Genomic DNA, 13,574 nt, shown 5'->3' on the forward strand with positions numbered 1-13,574 from the left:
ACTGCTGGTGAGGCATAGGGCAGTTAAGAGTCAACCCCATTCCTTGGGTCTGGAGTCACATGCAGACCCAACCAGATAAGGACAGCAGTTATCTTCCCTAAAGGATATTAGCAAACTAGATGTTTTTATGTCTCGACAACTGGCAATGGTTTCACGGTCATCATTAGTTGCTTAATTCCAGATTTTTTTGAGATTCAAATTCCACCATTTGCCATGGTGCGATTCAAATCCAGGTCCCCAGGACATCACTTGAGTCCCTGCATTAACAGTCACATGATAATACCATGAAGCCATCGCCTCCCCAAATGGTAGAAGATACATGGGAACGCCAGCACATGAAAATTCTCCCCCATGTTTCAAAATCCTGACCTGGAAATATATCACACTACTGCCAACGTTTTGGGTCAAAATCTTGCAATTCCACCCTCCAAACCCCACCCCCCACCGACCTCCACAGCAGTACAGCCAGGGCATATACATCAAATGGACATCAGCAGTTCAAGAAGGCAGCTCAGCAGCATATGTTCTCAAGAGCAATGTGAAGGCGAAGCCTATATTCCCTGAAAGAAATATTTTTAAAAATACAGAATCTTAGCCATAGATCTTGTCCATGCCAGCATAAGTTATCTTCCAACGTCATGGTATGTCTTAATCACTATCAAAGAACCTTTCTGTCTTTGGAAATAAATTGTAAACAATCATGGAACCTTATCACCATAATCATTGTTGAAGTTGTTTTTTTAATTTTTTTCCCTTGTGATCCTTTCCTTCCCTTTCTTTTATATAATCTTCTGGAACCAATTCAATGCTAGATTCAGTTGTTGGTGCTGATTTTGCGTAGTTTACCAACGATTCTTCAATATGAATGGTTAAGGGTATACATGGTAGCTTACCCTGCTTATGTAGGACCCAGTTGCTGTCTAGCGGATTTTTTAAGTGGTTGAATGATGGAAACTTCCCATGTGAACACTCACATGAAATCTATGAAAAGAGCACGTCCAGTAAATGACTGGTGCTGTTCCTTTCAATGCAGATCACCCACACGTTTGCATAAAATTCAAGTGAGGTTCAGTTCTCAGGGTGATAATGTCAGTCTGCCACAAGAGAAGATTTTGTGATTGCATCACCATGTTATGGTTGGGATTGTGTTTCAAAACTTAGCTCTTGCAGCTGTGTTGAAGAAATCCAGTAGACAGAGTTACACTTGTGTACTTGTCCTCAGCAGTGCCTCAATACATGGTAATGTGGGCTGTTTCCACCAAACACAGCCTTCTATAAACCATCTGGCTTAAGATCGAAGTGCTCCCTGACCTGCCTGAAGCTAGGCGGAAGCCAGTGAAACAGAAATGTGTTTGTTTTCTGATAGCATCGCTTCTCGAGAAAGAAGCTTTTCTCTCCTATCGAAACTGATTGCGGACAGTCAGGAGCCAGCCCGTTATATAAACTGAGGTCATTCAAAAATGCCCCTCTGGACTTCACTTATTTACAAACTTGTTGCACTTTAATAAATCTCACACACTCGCCACCAACCCCACCACACCTGGCACCTTTCCCTGCAACCACAGGAGGTGCTACATCTGCCCCTTTATCTCCCCCATCATCTCCATCCAAGACTCAAGGCAAATTTTCTACATCCCACAGGGTTTCAGCTGTACATCCTACAACCGAATCTACTGTACCTGCTGCTCCCAATGTGACCTCCTCAAAATCTGAGAGACCAAACGTTGACTCAGTGACAGATCTGCACTCGATACACTATAATTAACACCACCTTCTGGTCGCTAACCATTTTAACTCCCCCTCCCGCTCTCTGGGTGACATGCCCGCCCTGGGCCTCCTCCGGTGTCACAATGACACCACCCACAAACTGGAAGAGCAGCACTTCATATTCCGTCTGGGGAGACTACAGCTCAATGGCCTTAACATAGAATTCACCAGTTTCAAAATCTCCCCACCTATGGCCTCATCCCATGCCCAACCCTCCCTCTCATTCTCGCCTCCTTGACTTGATACAACCTATCCATCCCACTCTTCCCACTGACCAATCCCCACTACCCCTCCCTGAATCCACCTATCACCATCCTACCTGCCTTCCACTAGCTCCACCCCTATTCCCTTTATTTATTTCCCAGCTTCCTTCCCCCTCACGGTTTCTGATGCAGGGTCTAGGCCCGAAACATCGACTCTCCTCCTCCTCCTCTGATGCTGCGTGACCTGCTGGGTTTCTCCAGCTCCACACTGTATTGAGCCTATCTCGAATTGTAAATCCAAAATTAGACATAACCTGTAAAGTTGGCACAATGTAGAATCAGTGAGGTGCAATTCCTGCTCTGATTGCTGCGTAAACTGAATACAACAATTGACCTCATGGCCTTGCATGAGGATTGGACAAAATATGCTTGATCCCAACTCATGCCTATGATTCCTGCTGGAAAGATTTTGAGGGATGTAGGAGTCAAATCTGAAGCCTTCTGTAATCAAATAGTCTGCTGCACTTACTGCCTCGCCTTATACAAAGAATGACACAGCCGGAGTCAGTGCCTTCAAGACAAGAGTAAGGAACATTGGGAAAAATTAGGACAAATATCAGTTTAAAAGAGACACATAGAGTGAGCATTCCAACATCTTTTCATCATGTGATTTTGTTGGATTTATAGCAAAGTAAAATTTTATGCTTTTAATCACATTATCCAAACACCAATGCATATACTGACACATACACACTAAAACCACATAATTCACAAAGTAAGATTACCCTACCTCCTTGAAAACCACCTAAAAATTCAGTAGACAGTTTTCTTGATTATTTCTGACAGGAAGTCAAATGTCAAATCAAGTTAATCAGTTGCACTTTTATATTGTGCTGTGTCTAAGTGAACCAAGTCTTATTTTAGCTGTTTTTCCACTGACCCCTGGTATTACTGTAAAAGGCATTTCTGAAAATTACTCTTGCTGAATTTAAGAAATTAAAGACGGGACTTTCTGCAATGCCCCGCAGCCTTCTTCTGCCATAAAATGCTTTGTTGCCACAAATGTTTTCCTTCTACACCCATTCCATTCATAGCATGGAAAGATCTTCCCTTGTTATAAATGGGAGGAAGAATCCAAATGAAATTTTTAAGTTAATGAAGACAATCACCAAAAAACATTCATTGTGACAAATGGTTCAAATATTATAACACACCAGTTAAAAATTACCAAGTTAGGATTAAGAAGGGGTGCCATTAAAAGTCACTGAACTGAAATATTAACTCTGTTTCCCACTCCATTGATGCTGGAAGACCCAACTGAGAATTTCCACCTTTTCTGCTGTTATTTCAAAACCTTTGCACCAAGAGGGATGTGGAATACTTTATCACAGAAGACCATTCAAGACTACAGCATAAATAGGTGTAAGAAGCAAATGAAAGCGTGCAGGGGAGAATTAATTGAAGAAGCTAGGTTGGTGAAGTTTCATTTGACAGTGTAATGGGCCTAACAATTTCTACCCCTTAAAACATATCAGGAGAGGGTTCTCAAAATGTGAAGATTTTAACTTTCTGCAATTATTATTACTAACTGGGCTCTGTTTCCAGAACAGAAATTAGGCCACATCGAGTCTATTCCACCATTTAATCATGGCTGATAAGTTCCTAAAACCCATTCTCCCACCTTCTCCCATTACCGTTAATGCCATTGACAAACAAGAACTTATCGATCTCTATCTTAAATATACTCAATGGCCTGGCTTCCACAGGCTTCTGTGGCAGTGAATTCCACAGATTCACCATTCTCTGGTTAAAGAAGTTTCTCCTCATCTCCGTTCTAAAAGGGTCTTCTTTTACTCTAAGCCTCTCCTGCCAATGGAAACATTTTTCCAATGTCCACTCTGTCCAGGCCATTCAGAATTCTGGAAGTTTCAATTAGATACCCGCTTCTCTTTCAAAACTCCACTGAGTATAGACCCAGTGTCCTCAAACATTTCTCATACATTCAGCTTTTCATTCCCAAGATCATCCTTGTGAACCTTCTCTGGACCTGCTCCAGGGCCAGTACATCCTTCCTGAGGCATGGGGCCCAAAATAGCTCACAATACTCTAACTGTTGTTTGACCAGAGCTTTACAAAGCTTCAGAAGTACATCCCTGCTTTTATATTCTAGTCGACATGAAATAAATGCCAACATTGTATTTGCCTTCCTAACTACTGACTAAACCTGCCAGGTTAGAACATAGAACACAGAACAGTACAGCACAGGACAGGCCCTTCAGCCTACAATGTTGTGCCGACCACTGATCCTCATGTATGCACCCTCAAATTTCTGTGACCAGATGCATGTCCAGCAGTCTCTTAAATGACCCCAACGACCTTGCTTCCACAACTGCTGCTGGCAACGCATTCCATGTTCTCACAACTCTCTGCGTAAAGAACCTGCCTCTGACATCCCCTCTATACTTTCCACCAACCAGCTTAAAACTATGACCCCTCGTGCTAGCCATTTCTGCCCTGGGAAATAGTCTCTGGCTATCAACTCTATCTATGCCTCTCATTATCTTGTATACCTCAATTAGGTCCCCTCTCCTCCTCCTTTTCTCCAATGAAAAGAGACCGAGCTCAGTCAACCTCTCTTCATAAGATAAGCCCTCCCGTCCAGGCAGCATCCTGCTAAACCTCCTCTGAACCCTCTCCAATGCATCCACATCTTTCCTATAATAGGGCGACCAGAACTGGACGCAGTATTCCAAGTGCGGTCTAACCAAAGTTTTATAGAGTTGCAACAAGATCTCACGACTCTTAAACTCAATCCCCCTGTTAATGAAAGCCAAAACTCCATATGCTTTCTTAACAACCCTGTCCACTTGGGTGGCCATTTTCAGGGATCTATGTATCTGCACACCAAGATCCCTCTGTTCCTCCACACTGCCAAGAATCCTATCCTTAATCCTGTACTCAGCTTTCAAATTCGACCTTCCAAAATGCATCACCTCGCATTTATCTAGGTTGAACTCCATCTGCTACCTTTCCGCCCATCTCTGCATCCTGTCAATGTCCCGCTGCAGCCTACAACAGCCCTCTATACTGTCAACGACACCTCCGACCTTTGTGTCGTCTGCAAACTTGCTGACCCATCCTTCAATCCCCTCATCCAAGTCATTAATAAAAATTACAAACAGTAGAGGCCCAAGGACAGAGCCCTGTGGAACCCCACTCACCACTGACTTCCAGGCAGAATATTTTCCTTCTACTACCACTCGCTGTCTTCTGTTGGCCAGCCAATTCTGTATCCAAGCAGCTAAGTTCCCTTGTATCCCATTCCTCCTGACCTTCTGAATGAGCCTACCATGGGGAACCTTATCAAATGCCTTACTGAAGTCCATATACACCACATCCACAGCTCAACCCTCATCAACTTTTCTAGTCACATCCTCAAAAAACTCGATAAGGTTTGTGAGGCATGACCTACCCCTCACAAAGCCGTGTTGACTGCATTTGATCAAGCCATGCTCTTCCAGATGGTCATAAATCCTATCCCTCAGAATCCTTTCTAATACCTTGCAGACGACAGACGTGAGACTTACTGGTCTGTAATTGCCGGGGATTTCCCTATTTCCTTTCTTGAAGAGAGGAATTACATTTGCCTCTCTCCAGTCCTCAGGTACGACTCTAGTGGAGAGCGAGGATGCAAAGATCTTCGCAAGTGGCGAAGCAATTGCATTTCTCGCTTCCCAAAGCAGCCGAGGACAAATCTGGTCCGGGCCTGGCGACTTGTCAATCTTAATGTTTGACAAGGTTACCTTGAAAGAATCCCGAAGTAGGATTCCCAATTTCCTTTGCACTTCAGGTTCTGAATTTCCTCACCATTTACGAAATATTCTGAGCCCCTATTCTTCCCACCAAAGTGCCTGACCTCTCACTTTCCCACATTGTATTCCATCTGCCATTTCTTTGTCCACTCTCCTAATCCACCTAAATCCTTCTGCAGCCTCCCCCGCTCCTCAACACTACCTGTCCCTCCACCTATCTTTGTATCATTTGCAAACTTAGCCAGAATGCCCTCAGTTCCTTCATCCAGATTATTAATGAATAAAGTGAAAAGTTGTGGTCCCAACTCTGACCCTCGTGGAACACCACTAGTCATCAGCTGCCATCCTGAGAAGGACCCTTTCATCTTCACCCTCTGCTTTCTGCCAGGCAGTCAATCTTGGCCCTTAGGTTACTCAGCAGCCTCCTGTGCGGGACCTTGTTCAAGGTCTTTTGGGAAGGCTAGGTACAGAACATAGAACATAGAACATTACAGCACAGTACAGGCCCTTCGGCCCTCAATGTTGTGCCGACGTGTCATACCGATCTCAAGCCCATCTAACCTACACGATTTCATGTACGTCCATATGCTTGTCCAATGACGACTTAAATGTACCTAAAGTTGGCGAATCTACTACCGTTGCAGGCAAAGCGTTCCATTCCCTTACTACTCTCTGAGTAAAGAAACTACCTCTGACATCTGTCCTATATCTTTCACCCCTCAGTTTAAAGCTATGCCCCCTCGTGCTCGCCCTCACGATCCTAGGAAAAAGGCTCTCCCTATCCACCCTATCTAACCCTCTGATTATTTTATATGTTTCAATTAAGTCACCTCTCAACCTTCTTCTCTCTAATGAAAACAGCCTCAAGTCCCTCAGCCTTTCCTCGTAAGACCTTCCCTCCATACCAGGCAACATCCTAGTAAATCTCCTCTGCACCCTTTCCAAAGCTTCCACATCCTTCTTATAATGCGGTGACCAGAACTGTACACAATACTCCAAGTGCGGCTGCACCAGAGTTTTGTACAGCTTCACCATAACCTCTTGGTTCCGGAACTCGATCCCTCTATTAATAAAAGCTAAAACACTGTACGCCTTCTTAACAGCCCTGTCAACCTGGGTGGCAACTTTCAAGGATCTGTGTACATGGACACCGAGATCTCTCTGCTCATCTACACTGCTAAGAATCTTACCATTAGCCCTGTACTTTGCCTTCTGGTTACTCCTACCAAAGTACATCACCTCACACTTGTCTGCATTAAACTCCATTTGCCACCTCTCAGCCCAGCTCTGCAGCTTATCTATGTCTCTTTGCAACCTACAGCATCCTTCGTCACTACACACAACTCCACCGACCTTAGTGCCGACTGCAAATTTACTAACCCATCCTTCTACGCCCTCATCCAGATCATTTATAAAAATGACAAACAGCAGTGGACCCAACACCGACCCTTGCGGTACACCACTAGTAACTGGTCTCCAGGATGAACGTATCCCATCAACTCTCTGTCTTCTTTCAACAAGCCAATTTCCGATCCAAACTGCTATATCTCCCACAATCCCATTCCTCCGCATTTTGTACAATAGCCTATTGTGGGGAACCTTATCGAACGCCTTGCTGAAATCCATATACACCACATCAACCGGTTTACTCTCATCTACCTGTTTGGTCACCTTCTCAAAGAACTCAATAAGGTTTGTGACGCACGACCTTCCCTTCACAAAACCGTGCTGACTATCCCTAATCAATTTATTCTTTTCTAGATGATTATAACTCCTATCCCTTATAACCTTTTCCAACACTTTACCAACAACTGAGGTAAGGCTCACTGGTCTATAATTACCAGGCTTGTCTCTACTCCCCTTCTTGAACAGGGGAACCACATTTGCTATCCTCCAGTCATCTGGCACTATTCCTGTAGACAATGATGAGTTAAAGATCAATGCCAAAGGCTCGGCAATCTGCTCCCTGGCTTCCCAGAGGATCCGAGGATAAATCCCATCCGGCCCAGGGGACTTATCTATCTTCACCCTCTGAAGGATTTCTAATACCTCTTCCGTGTGAACCTCAATCCCACCTAGTCTAGTAGCCTGTATCTCAGTATTCTCCTCGACAACATTGTCGTTTTCTAGAGTGAATACTGTTGAAAAATATTCATTTAGCGCTTCCCCTATCTCATCTGACTCCACACACAACTTACCACCACTATCCTTGATTGGGCCTAATCTTACTCTCGTCATTCTTTTATTCCTTAAATACCTATAGAAAGCCTTAGGGTTTACCCTGACCCTACCCGCCAACAACTTCTCATGTCTCCTTCTGGCTCGTCTGAGCTCTCTCTTTAGGTCTTTCCGGGCTACCTCGTAGCCCTCAAGTGCCCTAACTGAGCCTTCACATCTCATCCTAACATAAGCCGCCTTCTTCCTCTTGACCAGAGATTCCACCTCCTTCGTAAACCATGGCTCCCGCACTCTACAGCTTCCTCCCTGCCTGACAGGTACATATTTATCTAGGACACACAGAAGCTTTTCCTTGAATAAGCTCCACATTTCTAATATGCCCATCCCCTGCAGTTTCCTTCCCCAATCTATGCTCCCTAAATCTTGCCTAATCTCATCGTAATTGCCTTTCCCCCAGCTATAACTCTTGCCCAGTGGTATACACCTATCCCTTTCCATCACTAAAGTAAACATAACAGAATTGTGATTGCTATCACCAAAGTGCTCACCTACTTCCAAATCTAACACCTGGGCTCATTACCCAGTACCAAATCTAATGTGGCTATGCCCCTTGTTGGCCTATCTACATACTGTGTCAGGAAGCCCTCCTGCACACTCTGGACAAAAACTGACCCATCTATAGTACTCGAACTATAGTGTTCCCAGTCAATATTTGGAAAGCTGAAGTCCCCCATGACAACTACCCTGTCCCTCTCACTCCTATCGAGAATCATCTTTGCTATTCTTTCCTCTACATCTCTGGAACTATTCCGAGGCCTATAGAAAACTCCCAGCAGGGTGACCTCTCCTTTCCTGTTTCTAACCTCAGCCCATACTACCTCAGTTGACAAGTCCCCAAACATCCTTTCTGCAACTGTAATACTGTCCTTGACCAACAATGCCACACCTCCGCCCCTTTTACCATCTTCTCTGTTCTTACTGAAACATCCAAATCCCGGAACCTGCAACAACCATTCCTGTCCCTGCTCTATCCATGTCTCCGAAATGGCCACAACATCGAAGTCCCAGGTACCAACCCATGCTGCAAGTTCACCCACCTTATTCCGGATACTCCTGGCATTGAAGTGGACACACTTCAAACCAACTTCTTGCTTGCCGGTGCCATCTTGCTTCCCTGAAACTTTATTTCGGACCACCCTACTCTCAACCTTTTCTATAGTCGAACTACAATTTTGGTGCCCGCCCCCCTGCTGAATTAGTTTAAACTCACCCGAATAGCCTTAGCAAATTTCCCCCCCCAGGATATCGATACCCCTCTGGTTCAGGTGAAGACCATCTTGCTTGTAGAGGTCCCACCTACCCCAGAAAGAGCCCCAATTATCCAAGAATCCAAAACATTCATTGACTCTCCTTGGTCTAACCTGCTCGTTAGCTCCTCAAAGAATTCTAACAAATTTGTCAAGCATGGATGTCCACTTGATGAAACCATCATGACTTTGCCCTATTTTACCATGCACTACCAAGTATTTGGAAATCGCATTCTCCACAATGGACTCCAAAATCTTACTAACGACTGAGGTCTGGCTAATCGGCCTGTAATTTCCTGTCTTTTGCCCTATTGCCTTCTTAAACAGGGAGGTTCATTAGCGATTTTCCAGTTCTCTCCAACTCTTCCTGACTCCAGCGATTCCTGAAAGATCACCACTAACGCCTCCACTATCTCCTTAAGAACTATGCGGTGTAGTCCATTTGGTCCTGACGATTCAAACACCTTCAGACTTTTCAGTTTTTCCTCGCACCCTCGCCTTGGTGATGGCCACCATACTCACCTCTACCTCCTGACTCTCTTGAATTCTTGGGACATTGCATCAGTCTTCACGGTGGAAGACACGAGTAAAATACATACTCAGTTCCTTAGGCACTTCTTGGTTCCCCATTACTTATTCTCTAGTGCCATTTTCCAAGAACCCAATGTCCACTTTTGCCCTTTATATATCTAAAGAAACTCTTGCAATCTTCTTACATGTTACTGGCTACCTTACCCTCATATGTAATCTTCACTTTCCTCATTTCTTTTTTTGTTGTCCTCTGTTGGTTTTTGTAGGTTCTTGCTGCCCTTCGGCGCGCTATATGCTTTCTCTTTTGCTATTATGCTGTCCCTGACTTCCCTGGTCAGCCATAGTTGCCTAGTCCTCCTTTTAATATGCTTTGTTTTCCTGGGGATAAATTGTTGCTGTGTCTCTTGAATGATTCCCAGTAAGTTTCCTTAAACAACAACTTACATTGCTGCTTTAATCCAGTGAAATGTCTGCTATGTGAAGTACACCATATTTAGATCCAACCTAAACAATGTGTGCACTGCTTTCCCACATTTACTCTACCAGCTGGTTCAACTGAATGTTACTGGAGCCCAATGGCAAACTTGGAAGCCTGTTAATTTGTACAAGAGCAATATATCATCATGCGGTGTTACTTCAGTTCCAATGGTAACTCTACGTTTTTCTTCAGTTTTTTTTTAAAAAATGTCAATGTTTGTTTTAATAGGATAAGATGAATTAATTTACTATAAGTAACACTGCATATAGCAGGCCAAGTGGGCCTGGGAACTTGATGTTGAGCCTGAGCTGTGTTTAATGCATGACTCTCAGGCGTTAATTCACCAAAATTAGGCCAGCACATTTGTCACACGCAAAATGCAAGTGCCATAGATTTCCAGAATCTGACATGATATCTTTGGGTAATAGAGGAATAACATTCTCATGATACTCCAAAATGGTTCAAAAACAATTAATTGCTTTTGAAAGCCAGACACTGTCACCTCATAGGCAAAGCAGCAACATTCTATAGTAGCAATTAAACAAATGAATAGGCAACATATTCTGATGGTGACGATTGAAAGATAATTCTCAGTTAGGACATCAGACATTATTTAGAGTATATATTCCACACAAGAGATTGTGGTGGAAGCAAATAATCAGCCCATCTCCCAAATTAAACACTTCCATGAAAATTCAAATGTCATGATGGATTGGGCTAATGGTATATATAGTTTCTGTATATTTTTAACATGTTAAAATGCTTGTAGGCAGGGATCATATGTATAAACGCATTTTAAGCTTCTTCAGGCAAAGCTCATTTAATTTCTGTCACAGTTCAGTTCAGCCAGAATCTGACTAGATGTTGCTCTTCAAAATGCCTAAATCTATTTGGATTCCCTACAGCAACATGTTGCAACCTATCACAAATTAGTGTTACATAAATGAAGGTAAGAGGTTTCTATGTATAGCTGTGGGCAGGGATGGGAAGCACTGCCATCGCTGAAGTTTTCGCATCATTGTTCTCACGGATTTCTCTCAATGCTTGTCAAAATGATGGCCAGCTTCACTAAATTAACTTCTTCATTATAACCATTCCTCTACAATGGATACTTCACCTTGAAAGAAACAGCATGAAGCACCTTGAAGAGAATTAGTAAATAATGGGCAACCTGGTGTGACACTGAGGAATGCAAAACAGCAAAGATGCGGATTCTAGTTCAGGTAGACTGGAGTTAGCTGATCTGAGTAATAGTGGCAATGAAGATCTATGATTGCATTTAAAATCCCTGGGTTTAGCGGGTATAATAAAACTAAGCATTGATAAGGCAAAATTCTGGAAGAGTTATTAGAAAAGATGATCCAAAGTTTGGTTTAAGTGGTGAGTTTTAACATGGGTGGTCTGAAAGGTGACGAGTGAGAGGGGGAGACCAAAGAGTTAAGTATAATTTGGTAACAAAGTGTGAATAATACATCTCACGATGTGGTCAAAATTTTGCAAACTCCAGCTAGTTGCAAGTAGGACTTGTTCATTCTACATCCCGCTAGGCTAGCAGCAATATGAACTGTGAAATGTTCAGAAAAGTTTGCGTGATATGATCAATTCAGATGGAGTGAAGAGACTTACATTCCTTGGACATGCCAACCTCCAGGCACTTCTGCAGCCGGCAATACTGACATCGATTTCGGGTGACTTTGTTGATGATGCAGTTCTTATCTCGGTGGCACGTGTACACCATGTTCTTTTGGATGCTTCTTCTGAAAAAGCCCTGCACAAAACACAGGGGGAAAATATGGAACTGGTGTTGAAAGCAGACATGTCTAACTCTAAAACTGCATTACCAGGCACAAAAACAACTCTTTCAATGATCCAACCATTCATGACAACAGAAGCTCACAGCTCCAAATCCCTAGTCTGTGCTGTTATTTGCTCTTGGCCAGTTATATTAAGAGCATTACAACTGGCCCTTAGTGTACTGGGATTGTTGAAAAGTGACCAAGGTATCTTCTCCCAATCACTGTGCATTGGATGGCACATTTTGTTTTATCATAGAAAATGGGCATTCTTTCTCACACCCAATTGCTCACAGTACAGTTAAGAGTCATAGAATCTCTACAATGTGGAAACAGGCCCTTCAGCCCAACAAGTCCACACTGGACCTCAGCACATCCCATACAGACCCATCCCCCTCTAATCCACCAAATTGACAAATCCCTGAACACTACGGGGCAATTTAGCATGGCCAATCCACCTAGCCTGCGTATCTTTGGACTGTGGGAGGAAACCGGAGCACCTGGAGGAAACCCACACAGACAGGGGGAGACAGTCATCCAAGAGTGGATTCAAACCTGGGTCCCCTGGCGCTGTGAAGCAGCAGTGCTAACCACTGAGCCACTGTGACGCCCAACCAACCACATTGTGGTGATCCAGAGTCACACATAGGCTACAACAGGCAATGTTGGCAGATTTCCTTCCCTAAAGAACATTAGTAAACCAGTTGGGTTTTCATGTCAACCAACAGTGTTTACATGGTCAACATTCGGCAAGCATTGAATTCCAGATTGTAATGAATTAGAATTACATGGACATGGATGTCAAAAGAGGATAGGATCACGCTTGGCTTTGAAGCTATTGATGGTCAAATTTCACAGTCATATTCACTGTTTCATGTTCCACGTATAGAATGGACATCTGGAAAAGATTCTGGTGAGGAACCATTGTACCTAACAAGAGGAGGTGAAAATGAAGGAAACATTACATGGAGGAAAAAAAACACAAAGGGGTTGCATCAAAACTTTGTGTCCAATGAATTTATATCACCATGAGACAGAATGCAGGCTCGGTGTTACAATTACTCTAATGATCACAGACAGAGGGAACACCTCAAAACACATCTTAGAAAGCTCTTGCTCACCTCCAGGTGAAAAATGGCAAAGTACTTTAGGACAGGTTGCATGCCTGTTAATTCGTACAGATATTTTCCTCAGCACATGTAATTGAAAGTGAAGGGAAAAACTGACCAGGGCACTAATTCCTGATGCTTACCCTGTGACTACCACTGGGAGTGTATCTGAATAGATGTTGGCTGGATCAACTCTGGCAGCCCCTTACATCTGGAAAGCTACTGGCATTCACCTTCAAACTCACAGGAATAAGGCTTGAGATTTGACATAGGAAATGTCAGAAATCCTATGGAGTGTAGATAAGATTGAGGAAAACACACATCTCAAAAGACAGGTCACCTAATCTGCTCCTCTGCATTTGTAAACCTGACAATTAAGTAGTCAGCTGAAAGTCA

The 13,574-nt window shown here is 43.5% G+C and overlaps 1 protein-coding gene across 15 annotated transcripts in view; it reads right to left on the minus strand.

Moving 5' to 3' along the window:
- raraa (retinoic acid receptor, alpha a) overlaps positions 1 to 13,574 on the minus strand; it is a 530,677-nt gene that overhangs the window by 38,630 nt on the left and 478,473 nt on the right. For all 15 annotated transcript variants that reach the window (XM_059638906.1, XM_048560466.2, XM_048560465.2 and 12 more), the window contains one exon: positions 11,903 to 12,044. In XM_059638906.1, coding sequence (XP_059494889.1) covers positions 11,903 to 12,044 — 142 coding nt within the window. The remainder of the gene's footprint in view (positions 1 to 11,902; positions 12,045 to 13,574) is intronic.

This window comes from Stegostoma tigrinum, chromosome 31 (assembly GCF_030684315.1).
Source record: "Stegostoma tigrinum isolate sSteTig4 chromosome 31, sSteTig4.hap1, whole genome shotgun sequence".
Lineage (NCBI taxonomy): Eukaryota > Metazoa > Chordata > Chondrichthyes > Orectolobiformes > Stegostomatidae > Stegostoma > Stegostoma tigrinum.